Source organism: Ranitomeya imitator, unplaced genomic scaffold (genome assembly GCF_032444005.1).
Source record: "Ranitomeya imitator isolate aRanImi1 unplaced genomic scaffold, aRanImi1.pri SCAFFOLD_703, whole genome shotgun sequence".
NCBI classification, from domain to species: Eukaryota; Metazoa; Chordata; class Amphibia; order Anura; family Dendrobatidae; genus Ranitomeya; species Ranitomeya imitator.
The window spans coordinates 18,719-40,821 of record NW_027194534.1 but is presented as its reverse complement, the minus strand read 5'-3'; the positions used below and the strand labels follow the sequence as shown (position 1 = coordinate 40,821).

The 22,103-nt window shown below is 46.6% G+C and overlaps 1 protein-coding gene across 2 annotated transcripts in view; it reads left to right on the top strand.

The window, feature by feature from the left end:
* Positions 1-12,110, top strand: part of LOC138655207 (gastrula zinc finger protein XlCGF66.1-like) — a 70,121-nt gene extending 58,011 nt beyond the window's left edge. For both annotated transcript variants that reach the window (XM_069743571.1, XM_069743570.1), the window contains one exon: positions 11,264-12,110. In XM_069743571.1, coding sequence (XP_069599672.1) covers positions 11,264-11,472 — 209 coding nt within the window. In that variant the 3' untranslated portion in view covers positions 11,473-12,110. The remainder of the gene's footprint in view (positions 1-11,263) is intronic.
* Positions 12,111-22,103: the final 9,993 nt, after the last annotated feature.

The window sequence follows — 22,103 nt, the reverse complement described above, 5'->3', positions numbered from 1 at the left end:
TACACCCCTCAAGGTTCTCAAAACGACATTCAAGAAGTTTATTAACCCTTTACGTGCTTCACAGGAACTGAAACAATGTGGAAGGAAAAAATGAACATTTAACTTTTTTTTGCAAACATCTTAATTCAGAACCATTTTTTTTATTTTCACAAGTGTAAAAACAGAAATGTAACCATAAATTTTGTTATGCAATTTCTCCTGAATACGCCAATACCCCATATGTGGGAGTAAACCACTTTTTGGGCGCACCGCAGAACTTAGAAGTGAAGGAGCGCCGTTTGACTTTTTCAATGCAGAATTGGCTGGAATTGAGATTGGACGCCATGTTGCGTTTGCAGAGCCCCATGATGTGCCTAAACAGTGGAAACCCCCCACAAGTGACACCATTTTGGAAACTAGACCCCTTAAGGAACTTATCTAGATGTGTGGTGAGCACTTTGAACCCCCAAGTGATTCACAGAAGTTTATAACGTAGAGCCGTGAAAATAAAAAATCGCTTTTGTTTACACAAAAATGATCTTTTCGCCCACAAATTCTTATTTTCACAAGGGTAACAGGAGAAATTAGACCACAAAAGTTGTTGTGCGATTTCTCGATACCCCATATGTGAGAGTAAACCACTGTTTGGGCGCACCGCAGAGCTTGGAAGTGAAGGAGCGCCGTTTTACTTTTTCAATGTAGAATTGGCTGGAATTGAGATTGGACGCCATGTCGCGTTTGGAGAGCCCCTGATGTGCCTAAACAGTAGAAATCCCCCACAAGTGACCCCATTTTGGAAACTAGACCCCCCATGGAACTTATATAGATGTGTGGTGAGAACTTTGAATGCCCAAGTGCTTCACAGAAGTTTATAATGCAGAGTCATAAAAAAAATATATATATATATTTTTCCACAAAAAGGATTTTGTAGCCCCCAAGTTTTTATTTTCACAAGGGTAACAAGAGAAATTGGACCCCAGAAGTTGTTGTCCAATTTATCCCGAGTATGCTGATGCCAAATATGTGGGGGTAACCCACTGTTTGGGCGCACGGCAGAGCTTAGAAGGGAGGGAGCACCATTTGACTTTTTGAGCGCAAAATTGGCTGTCGTGTTTGGAGACCCCCTGATGTACCTAAACAGTGGAAACCCCCCAATTCTAGCTCCAACCCAACTCCAACACACCCCTAACCCTAATCCCAACCCGATCCATAATCCTAATCACTAACCCTAACGATAATCCCAACCCTTACCCCAAAACAACCCTAATGTCAACCCTAACCATAACCCTAATCAAAACCCTAAATCCAACACACCCCTAATCCTAATCTCAACACTAACCTCAAACCTAACCCTAATCCCAATACACCCCTAATCACAACCCTAACCTTAACCCTAATCCCAAACCTAACCCTAATCCCAAGCGTAACCCTAATGCCAACCCTAACCCTAATACCAACCCTAATCCAAACCCTAACCCTAATCCCAACTCTAACCCTAACTTTAGCCCCAACCCTAAAGCTACTTTCACACTTGCGTCGTTTGGCATCCGTCGCAATCCGTCATTTTGGACAAGAAACAGATCCTGCAAATGTGCCCGCAGGATGTGTTTTTTGCCCATAGACTTGTATTGCCGACGGATCGTGACGGATGGCCACACGTCGCGTCCGTAGTGCACTGGATCAGTGTTTTGGCGGACCGTCAGCACAAAAAAACATTCATTGTAACGTTTTTTTGTATGTCGCATCCGCCATTTCTGACCACACATGCGTGGCCGTAACTCCGCCCCCTCCTCCCCAGGACATAGATTGGGCAGCGGATGCGTTGAAAAACTACATCCGCTGCCCACGTTGTGCACAATTTTCACAACGTGCGTCGGTATGTCGAGCCGATGCATTGCGACGGCCCCGTACCGACGTGTGAAAGAAGCCTAACCCTAAATTTAGCGCCAACCCTAACTCTAAATTTAGCCCCAACCCTAACCCTAAATTTAGCCCTAACCCTAACCCTAGCCCTACCCCTAACCCTAATTTTAGCCCCAACTGCTCTTCTCCTGCCGGCCGGCAGATGGAGACAGATGGCGGGCGCACTGCACATGCGCCCGCCATTTTCTTTTGCCCAGAAGATGCCGGCGGCCAGGAGGAGCAGCAGGAGGATCCAGGGACACAGGTGAGTATGGCAGGGTCCCCGAATCCCCCTATTTCTCTGTCCTCTGATGTGCGATCACATCAGAGGACAGAGAATTACACTTAGCTTTTTTTTTTTTTTTTTTTGCGGTCGCCGGTAAACAGTTAATTACCGGCGATTGCAAAACAGGGGTCGCTAAAACCGACCCCCGATCATGCTCTTTGGGGTCTCGGCTACCCCCGGAGCCGAGACCCCAAAGATTCTCGCGGGGCCGGCGGGCGCACTGCGCATGCGCCCATTTTCAAGATGGCGGCGCCCACCGGGAGCCACGAGGAGCATCGGGAGAGATAGGTAAGTATTGGGGGCTACCTGGGACCCCTTTTCTCTATCCTCCGATGTGCGATCACATCGTAGGATAGAGAAATTAAAAAGAGATCGCGTTTTCTTTTGCGATCGCCGGTAAACGGTTAATTACCGGCGATCGCAAATGCGGGGTGGGTTAAAAACCCCCCGAATCATGTTCTCTGGGGTCTCGGCTACCCCCGGCAGCTGAGACCCCGGAGAAAATCCGACTCTGGGGGGCGCTATTTACTTTTTCCACAGCACCGTTAATTAACGGCGCTGTGGTTTAAGTACCCTTAGCGGCCGCCGTTAAAAGGCGTATCGGCGGTCGCTAAGGGGTTAATGTCTGCTGTTGTTTTATAGCAGCATTTATCTGGGATTGAAAGAGAAATAAGAACTGTATGTAGGGGTGAAAAAACTATGGAAACAGTTGCACATTTTTCAAGAACGCCTCTTTTCCTAAAATCTGAAAGCTCCTGAGAAAAGTTGTCCAAACGATAGTGAATACATTTTGAAGTATAGACTGCTCTAATGAGCGTTAGTGGGGCCTCCTACACATGAAAAACTTACGGAAACCAAATCTTTCTGTGGAAATGGCCAAACATTTTCTATTTGGAATATTCTTTTTATGTAGGGTAAGGTAGATAATGTACCGAGAAAGGCAGTCACAGCTTGCCGAGTACATTGTTGCAAATTTGTATGCTCCTTTTTGCATTTTATTCCAGCATGAGTTTTATTAAGATAAGCGAATACGATGTCAATTTTAGATAAGAAAAGCCATTTGTTCTTTGTACATTACAATTCCACTCTTCCTCCATGCATTGTAAAGCCTCATAGTTGTCGGATAAATGATCATCTGGTCGACAGCTTCTTCTACCGAACTCAGCATACACCGAAGTGCACTAACAGCTCCTAAAGGACATCATAAATTATATGCAGGCTTGGACTGGCTCCTCCGGTGGGCCCACGTGCACGAATGGGTCACCACCCTCTTATATAAGCAGCACTTGACACTTTATAATTGAATCATTATGTACGGACACAGGCAGCATCTTATTAATTGAACAATCTACCCAGTTCATTGTTATACAAATTTGTGATTAAGGATAATGTCACATTTGCACGTAGTTGAAAAGTGGGGTTCTGGAGATGGTTCTTCGTGGGCCAGACACTGATTATGTGTCATATACAGTGCCGTACATTGTAATGTGTGTCCTGAAGCCAAGTCCAGATATGATAAATCCAGTACATACTGTATATCCACAATAACAGAATCCATGAGCCCTGTATGGGCCTTTGTAGCATTCTAGATCCTATAAAGACGTACGTTTCACCCTCTACTGGTACTAGAAGTACTTCACCATCTTATTAAATGGTGCAGGTTTTTTCCTTGCTGGCAGTGCAAGGGTCAATCTGTCAGCTCTTTAATGTTTGCCACTCCCCTCTACTATACATGATCACCTTTGGAATTGTCAGTGCTAGCTCTCACTGCCTGGTTTGGAGTTGGAGGTGTAGTTCTTGTTTGGAGATTTGTTATTGTTGCTCAGTTTTTTTTGTGTGCACATCCTCATCCTCTCCTACTTGGTTTCTCCTTCCTTTTACTCCCGTGTGTTCCACTCTGTTGTTTAATGAGTGTATTTTATAAGATTCTTATTTTCATTTATCTCTGTCCGTCTTCCCTTGTTTGTCTGGTTAGTGTTCTCCTATACACTTTGGCTTCTCACCTTCCTGGGTGGGGGAGGGAACAGATAAGGGTTGATATAGGAGCACAGCAAAGCACGTGAACCAGGTGTCTCATTCTTCAAAAGTAATCCAAGGAAACAGGGATAGTCTAGAGCTCCCCTATTTTTAGGGACCTGGTTAGCGCCCACAGTCACAAGGTATTTCGTGACATTAACACTGGCCCATAACTTTTTTGATCCATCATGGATCCGGCGGCTGCTCTGACAGGTTAAGTGCAGCCACTCAGCTTGGCAGACTTGCGCCCAGTTGTTTGGCAACCCCTAACACTTCAGGCTTAGGGCTCTCGGGCAACCCTTAGTTGAGCCCAAGATCACATTGCCAGATAGGTTCTCTAGGAGTTGGGATGTTTGTTGTTTTCAGGGAAACCTGTAAACTTTATTTTATATTACATAATCACTACTCAGGTACCGAGGAGCAATGGGTGGGGATCGCCTGGGCATTTTGTATTCCGTGTGACTCTGTCTCTTCAGACGGTTGAGGATTTTTTTTCAGGCTCTGGGTCATATATACGATGACCCCGACCTTGTTTCTCTGGCCGAATCTAAACTGTGAGCTTCCGCAGGGAGACCGGACAGTGGAGGTGTATTGCTCCGAGTCTCGTAGGTGGTCCAGTTCTGTCAAGGGCTTTCTGTGAGGGTAAAGGATGAAGGCGGCCATGTCTCTGGCTATCCAGGTGGACTGCCGTCTTCAGCAGAGACATAAACAGACACCCCAATTTTCGAGGGATCCGGGGTCAAGGGAACCTAGGGCTTACTCAACCAAAGAACCAATGCATTTGGCGGGAATGGCTTGTTTATTTGTCCCACTGCAGTTTGGCATACAGGGGAAGTGTGTTTTGTTGGTGAGAAGGATCGTTTTGTGGGTACTTGTCCTTCCATACATAACCGCAAACAGCCACGAGAAAAGTAAGGAGCCCGGGTTGTGGGTAAGTTAACAACCCAGGTGTATATATTTCCTCTGTGGTAAGGTCACAATTTTTTTACCAGCCAAGATCCATTTTGGTAAAATTAAAGTGGTTATTTAAGCCTTTCTAGACAGTGAGGCAGTGTTTTATTAGATTAATGCCAGGTTCGTCCAGGACAAGGGTCTCAAGACACATAAACTGTCTAGTCTATGCCCACAATTGCCATTGACTCTGTACCCTTGAGCCAGGGGTATTTTACTCAGGTCATTCGAATGATACATCTGCTGATAGGGGCAATGCACTCAGAATTAATCAAGTGTTATGTGCTAGATAGTTTGCCCTCTCCTGTGGCATTTGAACTACCTTGGCGTATGCTGAACAATGCTGTAGTGGACTGACAGACTCGGGAGGTGGTAAAGTGGAGCGAGTATTGTCAAGGACACTGGTTGGGCACCCGGTTAGCCAGGGTGGATACCCGGTCTCTGCCGGAATACCTGTCTGACTTCGGGGATGTGTTTTCAGAACAGGGGTGTCAAGACCTCCTTCCTCATAGTCCTTATGATTGTGCTATTAATCTTATTGATGGGGCCATTATCTAATATTCAATGGGGCTATTATATAATTTTTCTGTTCCAGAGAGGCAGGCCATAAAGGTCTACACCATGTTCCAAATTATTATGCAAATTGGATTTAAGTGTCATAAAGATTTAATTGTTTTGTTTTTCAAAGAAACTCGTGGATGGTATTGTGTCTCAGGGCTCAATGGCTCACTGAAATCAATCTTAAACACATGTGATAATTAGTTTTCCAGGTGATTCTAATTAAAGGAAAACTACTTAAAAATGATGTTCCACATTATCAAGCAGGCCACAGGTTTCAAGCAATATGAGAAATAAAAAGGATTTCTCTACTGCTGAAAAGCGTTAAATAGTGCAATGCCTTGGTCAAGGGATGAAAACATTAGATATTTCACGAAAACAGAGTGATAATTAGGGTTGAGTGAAAAGGATCGGACAAATTGAAAAATCTCCGACTTTCGGCAAAGTCGGGTTTCATGAAACCCGACCCAATCCTAATGTGGGATCGGCCACGAGGTCGGCGATCAGCGCGCCAAAGTCGTGTTTCGTATGACGTTTTCAGCACAATTTCTCAGCCAATGAAGGAGGATGCAGAGTGTGGGCAGCGTGATGACATAGGTCCTGGTCCCCACCATCTTAGAGAAGGGCATTGCAGTGATTGGCTTGCTTTCTGCGGCGACGCAGGGGCTATAAAGGGGCATGCACGCCGACCGCCATCTTACTTCTGCCGATCTTAGCATAGGGAGAGGTTGCTGCAGCTGCATCAGAAGAAGGGATATAGTTAGGGAGGGAAGATTAACCCCGAAACTGCTTGTGCTGTAGCGATTTCCACTGTCCAACACCACCTTTTCTTTGCAGGGACAGTGGAGTTTATATTTTTGTGCATCAGCTCTGTAGCTTATTAGGCTGCCTTATAAGGCTCCCTGATAGCTGCATTGCTGTTTGTACGCCGCTGTGCAAACCAACTGCTTTTTGAAAAGCAAAAATCCTGTTGCTCCTTTCTGCACAGTTATCTTGTTTATTTGACCACTCCACACTTTTGTGTGCAGCAGTCCTTTTTATTGCTGGCTGCCAAACTTGTCCTGAGCTCATTGTAGGGAGATTGAAATTGTACTACAGTCCTTGTATTTTTTGATATATCTTCCAGCCACGTTCTGCCACTAACATTGTGTAGTGAAATACACTGGGCCTGAGTTTGGGTGTATTCTCCTCCCCAAAAAAGGGAGATTTAAATTGGCACTAAGTGGATCTACGTCAGTTCTGTTTGTCGTATATCTTCCAGCCACGTTCTGCCACTTACATTGTGTAGTGAAATACACTGGGCCTGAGTTTAGGTGCAGTCTCCCCCCCAAAAAAGGGAGATTTAAATTCTCAACAAGTTTATATACACCTACCTTGTTTTATAGTACCATATAACGGTTGTTATTTTGGTTACATTATCCCAAAAATGAGGAAGTCTGGTGGAAGAGGCCGTGGGCGGTCGTTGCCAGCTGGTAATGATGGTGGTAGTGGAAAAAGCAAAATAGCACATAAGGCTCGAGGTGTTGAGCCAGCGTCATCGTCTGGCTACACAAGGCCTCAAAGGCTCCCTTATCTGGGAGTAGGAAAACCGCTTTTAAAGCCGGAACAGCAGGAAAAAGTTTTGGCTTTCCTTGCTGACTCAGCCTCTAGCTCTTGACCCTGGTAATGTCGAGCAGTTGGGGTAGATAAACAGCACAAACCTTCCCTTTTAATAACCCCCCCCCATAACCCATGCCCTCTTACCCCTAAATAAAGACTCAAACTACATATTCTTTTGGAATAATGTCGGCCACTGCAGCCTTTTTATTTAAATACAAACAAACATAATAAATTATAACATCCAATAACTTTAAACTAGGAGGGGTCCTTGGAGCTCCCATGGATCTGGTGATCAAACACACAGCACAACGTGAACGTTACCAAAACCAAATTACTCCCAGCCGATACCGCCTGGCTCAGGAGCACCAAAACCCCAGCGGGTTCCCTGTTCACGTTACAATTCCCGGGGAACCGACCACCCCCGCCGGAACCCCCCAAGTCACCAGATCCAAAACCAGTTTTAACACAAAATACCGGGGAGCCATAAGCCAATGAATCCCCCCAACCCAATTTCCATCAACTCCAAGGACTCCCCCCAGCCACCACAACGAGGGACTTTGAAACCTTAAAGACCTGAGACCCCACCACTCCGAAACGCTATGGCCTTCTCCACACCTTCCTGCAGCCCAAGTGCCCAAAAATCAATCCCAACGGCATTCAGATGCACACCGTCTGCCAGCCAGAACGCCCCGTCACCTTTTTCCAACTCAAAATGCCTTACGGCTACTCCACCATTCCTGGCCACAAACGCGGACACCGCTCTGTTGACCTTGATCCTGGCCTTATTAAGTTTTTCCAAGGACCGCATATTCCTCCACCGTTTTCGCGGTACAATCTCCGACCAGACCACCGATATCCCCGGATATAACCGCCACAACCGCAACAAGTCCTGCTTGATGTCCTTAATTAGTTCTCTAAATGGGCGCATACCCAAATCATTACCTCCCACGTGTAGCACCAAAATCTACGGTGACCTGTCCAAAACTACCGCAGCATTGATCTCCTTCAGCACCCTGTTCCAGGACAAACCTCTAAAACCAATCCACCGGACCACTGCTACCGACCGATCGAAACCGAGTTGTCTACCCTTCGACCGTACGTCAGCGCGCCGGGCTCCCCAATGCACATAGGAATGGCCGAAAATCCACACCAAAAACGGTAAGGAACCTAAAAATACAAACACAAAGTTCAATCCACCACCTAAAGACCGCGATTTATCAAAACGAACCTTTCCAGGACGAAAACACACACCCCCACTTAACACCTAACATAACTGCGATATCTATTCGACTTCCATCTCCCAATACGCTTGATAGCCTCCGCATCCAAACCTCCCGCAGCCGCATCCGTAGCTGCCCCAATCCGAAAGGAATGAGGAGTAAAACGCGAATCATCCAACCCCAATACATCAAGCGCTCTCTTGAAAATCATCTGAAACTGATATCTTGACAAAGCAGAACCGTCCTCATGACAAAGTAAAGATCCCTCCCTGCGAGGCCCTAGCCCCCAAAAACTTTTCAAACAACTAACTGGGCACATCAGTGAACCAACTACCGCACCCAACTCAATTTTTCTACCGCGCCCCATCTGATCCGTCTTGGATCGACGCAACCAGAACTCCACACGCCCTTCAGACAAGAGAACATCCCTTGCCAAAACTCCCCCAGCTGTATACTTATTAGGAGACACCAGTTCACTAATTCTCATTGCACCAAAATATGCCAACGAGAAAGCCAAACTGAAAAGACGTTGTTCAAACAGTGACCCACAACAGTCCCCCAAAATCTCACCCAATCGCTCCAACATCGCAAAAGACACGGGACGCCGGGAATCCAACCTACCATATTGTCTCCGGAAACCTTTTACGGCTTGCCTCACCAGGAAAGCTTTAGACAAATCACACTGCCCCCTCAATTTGAAACCAAACGCCAAAGCCGCCAGCAAGCGTGATACCTTCGCCCACGACCAACCCTCATCCAAACCACGGCTAATCCAGGACAACAAAATCCCCACCTGATCATCAGCATTACCTCCACCCGGGCAGGATGCCAAGACCCCTTCCCAAGAAGACCAAGCCATCTGATAAGCCTCCCATGTTTTGGGAGCCAACGACGACCTTATCAGATCTTCAGCATCCCCGATGCCACGAGCCAAAGGTCCGCTGGGCAATCCAAACCGATGGTTTCTGCCTCCGGAGCCAAAGACCGGAAACGCTCGAACTGGAAACGAGAAAGAGAATCAACTAACGACCAACCACTAGATTGGGCACGGGGAATCACCTCACGGAGTCATTTCCATGTGGTGGTTGCAATATTTGCCCCTACATGGTTGCAGCTGATAATGTTACCCTCCCAATGTTTCCAGGCACTTTAAACCTTATTCAAACTGTCGCTCGAGGAATCTACTATATTGTCTAATTCTGTCTGTTTGTAATGGAAATCCCGCGTCCCTGATTGGTCGCGCCAGCCGCACACGATCAATCAGCGACAGGCGCAGTCATAGTGTGTCAGTCACAGTGTGATGTAGTTCAGTCACGTTTACTGGACAAGTTCCATCAGTCACAGTGCCATGCAGTTCACTCACGTTTACTGAACAAGTTCTGTAAGTCAAAGTGCCACATAGTTCACTCACGTTTACTGAACAAGTTCTGTCAGTCACAGTGCAATGCAGTTCAGTCACGTTTACTGAACAAGTCCTGTCTGTCACAGTGCCACATAGTTCAGTCACGTTTACTGAACAAGTTCTGTAAGTCACAGTGCCACATAGTTCACTCACGTTTACTGAACAAGTTCTGCCAGTCACAGTGCCACATAGTTCAGTCACGTTTACTGAACAAGTTCTGTCAGTCACAGTGCCACGCAGTTCAGTCACGTTTACTGAACAAGTTCTGTTAGTCACAGTGCCATGCAGTTCAGTCACGTTTACTGAACAAGTCCTGTCTGTCACAGTGCCACATAGTTCACTCACGTTTACTGAACAAGTTCTGCCAGTCACAGTGCCACATAGTTCAGTCACGTTTACTGAACAAGTTCTGTAAGTCACAGTGCCACCCAGTTCAGTCACGTTTACTGAACAAGTTCTGTCAGTCACAGTGCCACGTAGTTCAGTCACGTTTACTGAACAAGTTCTGTCAGTCACAGTGCCACGTAGTTCAGTCACGTTTACTGAACAAGTTCTGTCAGTCAGAGTGCCACGCAGTTCAGTCACGTTTACTGAACAAGTTCTGTCAGTCACAGTGCCATGCAGTTCAGTCACGTTTACTGAATAAGTTCTGTCAGTCACAGTGCCACGTGGTTCAGTCACGTTTACTGAACAAGTTCTGTCAGTCACAGTGCCACGCAGTTCAGTCACGTTTACTGAAGAAGTTCTGTCAGTCACAGTGCCATGCAGTTCACTCACGTTTACTGAACAAGTTCTGTGAGTCACAGAGCCACGTAGTTCAGTCACGTTTACTGAACAAGTCCTGTCTGTCACAGTGCCACGCAGTTCAGTCACGTTTACTGAACAAGTTCTGTCAGTCACAGTGCCACATAGTTTAGTCACGTTTACTGAACAAGTTCTGTCCACATATTCTAGAATACCCGATGCGTTAGGATCAGGCCACCATCTAGTGTGATATATATTCTTATCTGTCAATGCCCAAAGATATACAGTATGTGGGACAAAGTAGCCAAGAAATCAAACGCAGAATTCAGCAGCACATTTCCAATATAGAACACCATGGGAGTAGACATCACAAAATACGTGTAATGATGGTGGACCAGGTTATTGGCAACATTCGGGGTGGGAATCCAACTAAGGACCTCCTTCGCCGGGAGTCCCGTTGGATTTTCAATTTAAAGAGCATGTCCCCTGGAGGTCTAAAGGAGGAATTCTCGTTTTCTGGGTTCTATGGTTAAAATACACACCATAATTATATGTCTTTTTGTTTAGTTATATGGCTCATCTCTATTCTATTTCTATTTTTTTTAGATATACCCTGGACCAGTAGACATTGGTATTCGTTGTTCTGTGATGGAAGCACATTCACTTTCCCTGGAGAGGATTTACATCTTACTCTCACCTTGGTGCTTGCTTGGAGTATTATGGCTATTTTCATCAGAGAATTAGGCTGGGTTCACATTGCGTTATGGGCGCCCGTTATACGGACTACGTTACACCGCGGCATAAACACGGTGTAACGTAGTCCGTTAAGGCCGCCATTAATTCCTATGTGGGATGCATCGCACAATGGGCGTGCGCTAGGGATGTGCCGTCATTGAGTGACGGACCCTGAGACGCGGGCTGCAGCGTTTCCTAGTCCGTCACTGCTAGCGCAGATAGAGCTAGCAGATGCTCTATCTGCGCTAGCGTGCTGCCATACCGGCACTTGCATCAGCAGCCCGTTAACGTATGTGTTGAACGGGCTGCTGTAAACGCAATGTGAACCCGGCCTTATTTTCTAGTCATCAGATCTCTTTCCTGAAGCGTCTATTCACAGTACCATATCTTCATTTATGTTTTTTTGAGTTTTCCTTTATTCTAATTGTTCAGCTGGGTCCGACACTTATCTAACAAGTGTTTGTTTCCTATATTCTGGATCATTAATCGTGGATGATTGGCAGTTCAGTACGACTTGAGACTTATGTATATGTACCATGTATTGTCATGGGCCAGCCTCCTCGATTTGTTTCAGATTTTTTTCCCTGCATTTTGACCTTTTTCATCTATTTATAAAGTCATGTTTAGTCTCGGGCAGTTTGTTGAAGGAGACTTTCGGGTTTCTTTTTTGTATTTTTGTATTTTGCCTAATGGTTCAATAAAGATTCAGTATGCATTATACAGTGTGATAGTTATTAAATATTCTCATGTGGTTCTGTGTTATCTTACTCTATTACATCATCTATCTCTTTATTATTATTTTATTATTATTTTTTTATATTTATTTTCATTAACTTTATTATATACAGTACAGACCAAAAGTTTGGACACACCTTATCATTTAAAGATTTTTCTGTATTTTCATGACTCTGAAAACTGTAAATTCACACTGAAGGCATCAAAGCTATGAATTAACACATGTGGAATTATATACTTAACAAAAAAGTGTGAAACAACTGAAATGATGTCTTAATTCTAGGTTCTTCAAAGTAGCCACCTTTTGCTTTGATGACTGCTTTGCACACACTTGGCATTCTCTTGATGAGCTTCAAGAGGTAGTCACCGGGAATGGTCTTCCAACAATCTTGAAGGAGTTCCCAGAGAAGCTTAGCACTTGTTGGCCCTTTTGCCTTCACTCTGCGGTCCAGCTCACTCCAAACCACTGTAGAGGCCAGGTCATCTGGCGTAGCACCCTATCACTCTCCTTCTTGGTCAAATAGCCCTTACACATCCTGGAGGTGTGTTTGGGGTCATTGTCCTGTTGAAAAATAAATGATGGTCCATCTAAACGCAAACCGGATGGAATAGCATGCTGCTGCAAGATGCTGTGGTAGCCATGCTGGTTCAGTATGCCTTCAATTTTAAATAAATCCCCAACAGTGTCACCAGCAAAGCACCCCCCACACCATCACACGTCCTCCTTCACGGTGGGAACCAGGCATGTAGAGTCCATCCGTTCACCTCTTCTGCGTCGCACAAATACACGGTGGTTGGAACCAAAGATCTCAAATTTGGACTCATCAGACCAAAGCACATATTTCCACTGGTCTAATGTCCATTCCTTGTGTTCTTTAGCCCAAACAAGTCTCTTCTGCTTGTTGCCTGTCCTTAGCAGTGGTTTCCTAGCAGCTATTTTACCATGAAGGCCTGCTGCACAAAGTCTCCTCTTAACAGTTGTTGTAGAGATGTGTCTGCTGCTAGAACTCTGTGGTGTTGACCTGGTCTCTAATCTGAGCTGCTTTTAATCTGCGATTTCTGAGGCTGGTGACTCAGATAAACTTATTCTCAGAAGCAGAGGTGACTCTTGGTCTTCCTTTCCTGGGGCGGTCCTCATGTGAGACAGTTTCTTTGTAGTGCATGATGGTTTTTGCAACTGCACTTGGGGACACTTTCAAAGTTTTCCCAATTTTTCGGACTGACTGACCTTCATTTCTTAAAGTAATGATGGCCACTTGTTTTTCTTTACTTAGCTGCTTTTTTCTTGCCATAATACAAATTCTAACAGTCTATTCAGTAGGACTATCAGCTGTGTATCCACCAGACTTCTGCTCAACCCAATTGATGGTCCCAACCCCATTTATAAGGCAAGAAATCCCACTTATTAAACCTGACAGGGCACACCTGTGAAGTGAAAATCATTCCCGGTGACTACCTCTAGAAGCTCATCAAGACAATGTCAAGAATGTGCAAAGCAGTCATCAAAGCAAAAGGTGGCTACTTTGAAGAACCTAGAATATAAGATATATTTTGAGTTATTTCACACTTTTTTGTTAAGTATATAATTCCACATGTATTAATTCATAGTTTTGATGCCTTCAGTGTGAATTTACAATTTTCAGAGTCATGAAAATACAGAAAAGTATTTAAATGAGAAGGTGTGTCCAAACTTTTGGTCTGTACTCTATATATGTTTCATTTTTTTATGTTATATATTTTTTTCATTTTCTTTCTTTTTCAATAATTTGTGCCTTCACATGCTTTTCACCCTTCTTTATTAATTTAATTCATTTAATTTTTTAGCCATTTTGTGCTTCTGTGTATCGCAATCATTGCCGATGCATATTAGCCTCATAGTTGATATTTTCTGTGCTATCTTTCTATGTTTAGTCCATATATTATTCAATCTATTTATATCAATGAATAATTGCAATATAGTCGCTCAGGCTCACCTTTTTTATGTTGATAACAGATATACTGCGCGTACGCTAACAAATTCATTATGTGTTTGTATTTTACTGTCTGTCTGATCCTGGTGTTGCTAGGTGACGGCGCCCGCGCTTTTGCGGCTTTGTTTTGGGCCTGTGCTGCTAGACACAATTCATAGCGCGACCCGCGCACGCGTCACGTGGCAATCTCTGCATGCGCGATTGTACTTTCAACTGACTTTATTGACTATTGACGACAGACGGACACTGACAAGATGGCTGCTACCATGTGCTTTCTGTCTGCTCCCTTGCCAGCCGGCTTTCTCTCCAGGTGATTAACTTACTAATTGATATGTTTGTATATATATACACAGTATACAGTGGGGCAAAAAAGTATTTAGTCAGTCAGCAATAGTGCAAGTTCCACCACTTAAAAAGATGAGAGGCGTCTGTAATTTACATCATAGGTAGACCTCAACTATGGGAGACAAACTGAGAAAAAAAATTCCAGAAAATCAGATTGTCTGTTTTTTTATCATTTTATTTGCATATTATGGTGGAAAATAAGTATTTGGTCAGAAACAAAATTTCATCTCAATACTTTGTAATATATCCTTTGTTGGCAGTGACAGAGGTCAAACGTTTTCTGTAAGTCTTCACAAGGTTGCCACACACTGTTGTTGGTATGTTGGCCCATTCCTCCATGCAGATCTCCTCTAGAGCAGTGATGTTTTTGGCTTTTCGCTTGGCAACACGGACTTTCAACTCCCTCCAAAGGTTTTCTATTGGGTTGAGATCTGGAGACTGGCTAGGCCACTCCAGGACCTTGAAATGCTTCTTACGAAGCCACTCCTTCGTTGCCCTGGCGGTGTGCTTTGGATCATTGTCAGCTGGTACTCCATTACTGCTGCCTGCTGCTCACACAACCGCTCCAACATATGTAACGTTGAATTCTACCTGGTGGGTAGGTCACATATGATGCGATGTTCCGGAAGGCGGAATCAGTGCTGCAGAGCTGCAATGCGCGATCTTGCCATGCTGGAACGCCGCAAGTGAGCACACTCAAGGCGGACCTTGTGCAGCAGTGCATCAAGATCCGGATAGTCCCTCAAAGAACTCTGCACGACCAAGTTGAGCACATGTGCCAGACATGGGATGTGAGTGAGATTGCCTAGGCCCAGAGCTGCCACCAGATTTCGGCCATTGTCACACTCTACCATGCCTGGCTGGAGATTCGCTGGCACAAACCACACGTCGCTCTCCTAATTGATGGCATTCCAGAGCTCCTGTGCTGTGTGGCTTCGATTCCCCAAAGAAATTAATTTCAATACGGCCTGTTGACGTTTGGCCATGACTGTGTTCATATCGGTCGTAACAGGTAAGCCTTCACGGTTCCATGTGGAGGTAGACTGTGATGGCTCCTGCAGCAATGATTCAGAGGAACTGGAGTATGAGGAGTCAATGTGTACAGACTGGATTCCTGCAATCCTTGGAGTTGGCAGAACATGTACAGCGCCACTCTCAAGATCTGTACCCGGCTCCACAACAATTACCCAATGGGCAGTGAGGGAAAGGTATCCTCCCAGTCCATGGTTACTGGTCCACACATCGGTGGTCAGGTGGACCTGGCTACTGACGCGTTTAGTAGCGCATGTTTAATTTTTCCCTCCACATGCTTTTGCAGGGCAGGGACGGCTTGCCTGCTGAAATAAAAGCGGCTGGGCACGTTGTACTGTGGGACTGCCAATGCCATGAAGTTACGGAAGGTGTCAGTCTCCACCAGCCTGAATGAGAGCATTTCAAGGGACAGTAGTTTTGCAATGCCTGCATTCAGAGCCTGTGCTCGGGGGTGATTTGCTGAGTATGGGCGCCTTTTCTCCCATGTCTGTGCTACCGATGGCTGTAGAGGCCTCCTGGTGTAGTCTCACCGGATGCTTCCTGTCGCCCCTGTGCAGTATTGGGGGCCCCTTTTCTTTTCTGCCCTGTGACCCCTGTATGTGGAAGGGAGACCTGTGTATCTAATAGTTTAACAAACCTTTCTCTCGTTTAGTACTGGGCCCTGTCCTGGGTTCAACCACCGGAGGGAGCCCAAGAGCAGAATTCACAACAGGGGGCTGCCTATCCTTTGGGGATCTGCTCTGAGGCAAGATAGTATTCCTATTTCCACCTTTAGGGGTATTTAGTTCTCCGGCTGTGTCGAGGTGTCTAGGTTTTGTTAGGCACACCCCACGGCTACTTCTAGTTGCGGTGATAAGATCAGGGTTTGCGGTCAGTATAGTTACCACCTACTCCAGTGAAAGTTTTCATGCTGCTCCAAGGTAACCTGATCATAACAAAGCTCCCTCTGTAGGACTGTGGGTTTCGGTAACTGCGGCCTGCTCGCGGCCTTACAACTTATTTTTTCATGTGGACCTTCTGCTGCATATCTGAGTTCCAGCACCATTAGCTGGTTCTTTAGCAGTCAATCTTGAATAGGTCCCCCTGGGTTTCAGTACTGTCAGCTGGTTCCAGCCAGAGCCTTTGGCTTAGGTGCCTCCTTCTCAGTATCCGAGTTCCAACAACGTCTGGTGGTCCTTGGTAGTGCTTTCTGGCACGGGTACCTCCTGCTTAGTAACTGGGTTCCAGAACCATCAGCTGGTCCTCGGTAGTTCCATTGGCTCTTGTACCTTCTGCTACCCATCCGGGTTCCAGTACCGTCAGCTTGTTCCAGGCAGAGCCTTTGGCTTAGGTGCCTCCTTCTCGGCATCCGAGTTGCACCAACGTCTGGTGGTCCTTGGTAGTGCCTTCTGGCACGGGTACCTCCTGCTTAGTAACTGGGTTCCAGAACCATCAGCTGGTTCTCGGTAGTTCCATTGGCTCTTGTACCTTCTGCTACCCATCCGGGTTCCAGTACCATCAGCTGGTTCTCGGCAGTGTCTTTTGCTCTTGTACCTTCTGCTACCCATCCTGGTTCCAGTACCGTCAGCTGATTCCAGGCAGAGCCTTTGGCTTTGGTGCCTCCTTCTCGGTATCTGAGATCCACCAACGTCTGGTGTTCCTTGGTAGTGCTTTCTGGCATGGGTACCTCCTGCTTAGTAACCGGGTTCCAGTACCATCAGCTGGTCCTCGGTAGTTCCATTGGCTCTTGTACCTTCTGCTACCCATCCTGGTTCCAGTACCGTCAGCTGGTTCTTGGCAGTGTCTTTGGCTCTTGTACCTTCTGCTACCCATCCTGGTTCCAGTACCATCAGCTGGTCCCAGGCAGAGCCTTTGGCTTTGGTGCCTCCTTCTCGGTATCCGAGATCAACCAACTTCTGGTGGTTCTTGGTAGTGCTTTCTGGCACGGGTACCTCCTGCTTAGTAACCGGGTTCCAGTACCATCAGCTGGTCCTCGGTAGTTCCATTGGCTCTTGTACCTTCTGCTACCCATCCTGGTTCCAGTACCGTCAGCTGGTTCTCGGCAGTGTCTTTGGCTCTTGTACCTTCTGCTACCCATCCTGGTTGCAGTACCATCAGCTGGTCCCAGGCAGAGCCATTGGCTTAGGTGCCTCCTTCTCGGTATCCGAGTTCCACCAACGTCTGGTGGTCCCTGGTAGTGCTTTCTGGCATGGGTACCTCCTGCTTAGTAACCGGGTTCCAGTATCATCAGCTGGTCCTCGGTAGTTCCATTGGCTCTTGTACCTTCTGCTACCCATCCTGGTTCCAGTACCGTCAGCTGGTTCCAGGCAGAGCCTTTGGCTTAGGTGCCTCCTTCTCGGTATCCGAGTTCCATCAACGTCTGGGGTACTTGGTAGTGCTTTCTGGCACGGGTACCTCCTGCTTAGTAACCGGGTTCCAGTACCATCAGCTGGTCCTCGGTAGTTCCATTGGCTCTTGTACCTTCTGCTACCCATCCGGGTTCCAGTACCGTCAGCTGGTTCTCGGCAGTGTCTTTGGCTCTTGTACCTTCTGCTACCCATCCTGGTTCCAGTACCGTCAGCTGGTTTTAGGCAGAGCCTTTGGCTTTGGTGCTTCCTTTCCGGTATCCGAGATCCAACAACGTCTGGTGGTCCATGGTAGTGCTTTCTGACACGGGTACCTCCTGCTTAGTAACCGGGTTCTAGTACCATCAGCTGGTCCTCGGCAGTTCCATTGGCTCTTGTACCTTCTGCTACCCATCCGGGTTCCAGTACCGTCAGCTGGTTCTCGGCAGTGTCTTTGGCACGCGTACTCCCTCCTGCCCAGCCTGGTTCCAGCACGCCAGCTGTTTCTGGGTAGTGTCAAGGTCACTTTGCCTCCAATACGTTGTCTAGTCAGCTGGTTCCAGGCAGAGCCTTTGGCTTAGGTGCCTCCTTCTCGGTATCCGAGTTCCACCAATGTCTGGTGGTCCTTGGTAGTGCTTTCTGGCACGGGTACCTCCTGCTTAGTAACCGGGTTCCAGTACCATCAGCTGGTCCTCGGTAGTTCCATTGGCTCTTGTACCTTCTGCTACCCATCCGGGTTCCAGTACCGTCAGCTGGTTCTCGGCAGTGTCTTTGGCTCTTGTACCTTCTGCTACCCATCCTGGTTCCAGTACCATCAGCTGGTTCCAGGCAGAGCCTTTGGCTTTGGTGCATCCTTCCCGGTATCTGAGATCCACCAACGTCTGGTGGTCCTTGGTATTGCTTTCTGACACGGGTACCTCCTGCTTAGTAACCGGGTTCCAGTACCATCAGCTGGTCCTCGGCAGTTCCATTGGCTCTTGTACCTTCTGCTACCCATCCGGGTTCCAGTACAGTCAGCTGGTTCTCGGCAGTGTCTTTGGCACGGGTACTCCCTCCTGCCCAGCCTGGTTCCAGCACGCCAGCTGTTTCCGGGTAGTGTCAAGGTCACTTTGCCTCCAATACGTTGTCCTGTCGGGTTGCGGTCGGGTTAGCCGACTCCATGGTGCCTGCAGTTTAGATGCTTCCTATGTGGGCTGCGGGATCTGGCAATCAAGGCTGGTTCCATAGTGCCAATTGGACAAGCTCCCCCTGTAGGACTGTGGGTTTCGGTAACTGCGGTCAACTCGCGGCCTTGCAACTTTTTTTTCATGTGGACCTTCTGCTGCCTACCGTCAGCTGGTTCCAGGCAGAGCCTTTGGCTTTGGTGCCTCCTTCTCGGTATCCGAGTTCCACCAACGTCTGGTGGTCCTTGGTAGTGCTGTCTGGCACGGGTACCTCCTGCTTAGTAACCGTGTTCCAGTACCATCAGCTGGTCCTCAGTAGTTCCACTGGCTCTTGTACCCTCTGCTACCCATCCTGGTTCAAGTACCGTCAGCTGGTTCCAGGCAGAGCCTTTGGCTTAGGTGCCTCCTTCTCGGTATCCGAGTTCCACCAATGTCTGGTGGTCCTTGGTAGTGCTTTCTGGCACGGGTACCTCCTGCTTAGTAACCGGGTTCCACTACCATCAGCTGGTCCTCGGTAGTTCCATTGGCTCTTGTACCTTCTGCTACCCATCCTGGTTCAAGTACCGTCAGCTGGTTCCAGGCAGAGCCTTTGGCTTAGGTGCCTCCTTCTCGGTATCCGAGTTCCACCAATGTCTGGTGGTCCTTGGTAGTGCTTTCTGGCACGGGTACCTCCTGCTTAGTAACCGGGTTCCAGTACCATCAGCTGGTCCTCGGTAGTTCCATTGGCTCTTGTACCTTCTGCTACCCATCCTGGTTCAAGTACCGTCAGCTGGTTCCAGGCAGAGCCTTTGGCTTAGGTGCCTCCTTCTCGGTATCCGAGTTCCACCAATGTCTGGTGGTCCTTGGTAGTGCTTTCTGGCACGGGTACCTCCTGCTTAGTAACCGGGTTCCAGTACCATCAGCTGGTCCTCGGTAGTTCCATTGGCTCTTGTACCTTCTGCTACCCATCCGGGTTCCAGTACCGTCAGCTGGTTCTCGGCAGTGTCTTTGGCACGGGTACTCCCTCCTACGGTATCATGTCCTAGGGTCACATAGATGCATTATTGTACATGGATGGGGGTGTTATCATTGTTGCTTTTAAATGTTTTTAGTCATGTTTGTGCTTTGGTGATAATAAAGTAGTTTTTGATATTTTTTGTACCTCGGGTGTGGACTTTCTACATACACATTAGTCTTTCCTCCAGTTATTGCTCCTCCTTTCTATGCGTTAGTAGCACCCTGTGATTATAATTGCATTTGAAATATATACTGTGGTGCACCCTGCCCTTTATTGTTTAGCCAGACTTGAAGATTGATGTTCACCAGAGGAAACCATCTATCATGAAGGAGCTGGAGCAGTTTTGCCTTCAGGAATGGTCAAAAATCCCAGTGGCAAGATGTGGAACGCTCATAGAGACTTATCCAAAGCGACTTGCAACCATTATTGCCTCAAAAGGAGGCTCCACAAAGTACTGACTTTAGGGGGATGAATAGTTATGCACACTGAAGTTGTCAGGTATTTTGTCCCATTTGTTGCTTACTTCACAATAAAAAAAACCAAATCTTCACAATTGTAGGCATGTTCTTTACATGAACTGATGGACACCATCAAAAAAACCCAGAAAGGGTTAAACTTGCAGGAGTGAAGTGAGGCGCCCCATAAGTGGAGAGTGGTCAGAGAGACTCGGAGGTAAGTATTCTATTCTTCCCATCATTCCCACAGCTGCGGAATTACATAGTAACAAACCTATACGGGACAATTAGCTGTGGACAGCATAATAACAGGAAAAAGTCTTAACTTTAGGGTAAGGTAATGGCCAAACATCTAAGTGCTACCTCCTCTAACTTCTTTCCAAAGGAGTAAGTCCCTCCCGCATCCCAGCTAAACTCATAGCCAATGTATCGTATTGTTGAAGTCATCCATTAGTACTAGGGGGCAGCCAGGGGCTTTACTAACAAAATTCGATTATTTTCTGAAGGACCGTTCCTGTGTATGGAGGAGAGATATAAACCGCATCAATAAGGATTAAAATATTATAGAATCTCCCCCGCAGACAGATGTATCGTCCCTTTTTAGCTATTTCTTGGTCAATACAGTGAAAGGGAATTGTATGATTAATTAAAATACTAACTCCGCGTGAATATTTGGAGAATGTTGCATGATAGCTCGAGCCCACTTAGGCTGGGGTTAATAGATATATATTATGCTCCTTCATGTGAGTCTCTTGGAGGCATAATATTACGTGCTGACATTTCTTCATGGTATCGAAGATCGCCTTCCTTTTATCAGGTTCATGTACTCCCCTTACGTTCCACGACAATAAGGTAATCTTTTTAGCCTTGAGAGTCAGCCTTGTGGAATAGATAGGGGTATTCCAGAAAAGGCTATCTCCATCGGTGGCATTGCACAAGATTAGAAGAACCACTCTAGATCTGATGTAAACCTAAACAGCAATCTGAGGGCCGGTTGTGCCCCCTTTATGCTTCAACATAACCCAAATTTCAACACTAACATTTTGGCCACTGCGACCATGCCCTAACAGGCGCTCTCTAAGGGACCAGGGCCTAAGTCGAAACCTTGGATGTAGCAGTCACAATGGGGGTAACCAAGCAACCTTCTAAATTCTCCATCGTTCTAAAGTAGCAAAACTAAAGAAGGATATTGAATTCATAGCAGCAACCCACAGGTGGGCCAGATATTACCTAGAGTAGGAGCAAACCATTGTCCACAGTTGTTTTTTTATTTTCCACGAACTGCGCACTTCTCTTCTGTACATCAGCAAAATAATCTGTGAATATGGAGATTCTTGGACCATTTATGGAGCTTCATAGGATGGTATCCCTATAGTGAAGTATCTTGGCCAGGACTGTGCATGGCTGACTTCCAGGCGGTAGTGGCCTTGTCTGCACCCGTTCCACTGCAAAGAGGGGGCTAAGAGTATCCTTCCCACACACCATCACTAGCCAGGTTTCAAAGAATTCTGTGGTCTTTGCGCCCTAGGATTTTTAAGGGACTCCAACAATCCAGATATTTTTCCTGCACGGGCGGTTCTCCAAATCATCCTGGTTGATGCGATTTGCCTCTGATAACTTGGTGTGTTGCTGCAAATCTTGCCTCATTGGAAGTAGGATGTCCTATAATTCATTAACGCTCTTCCCGAGG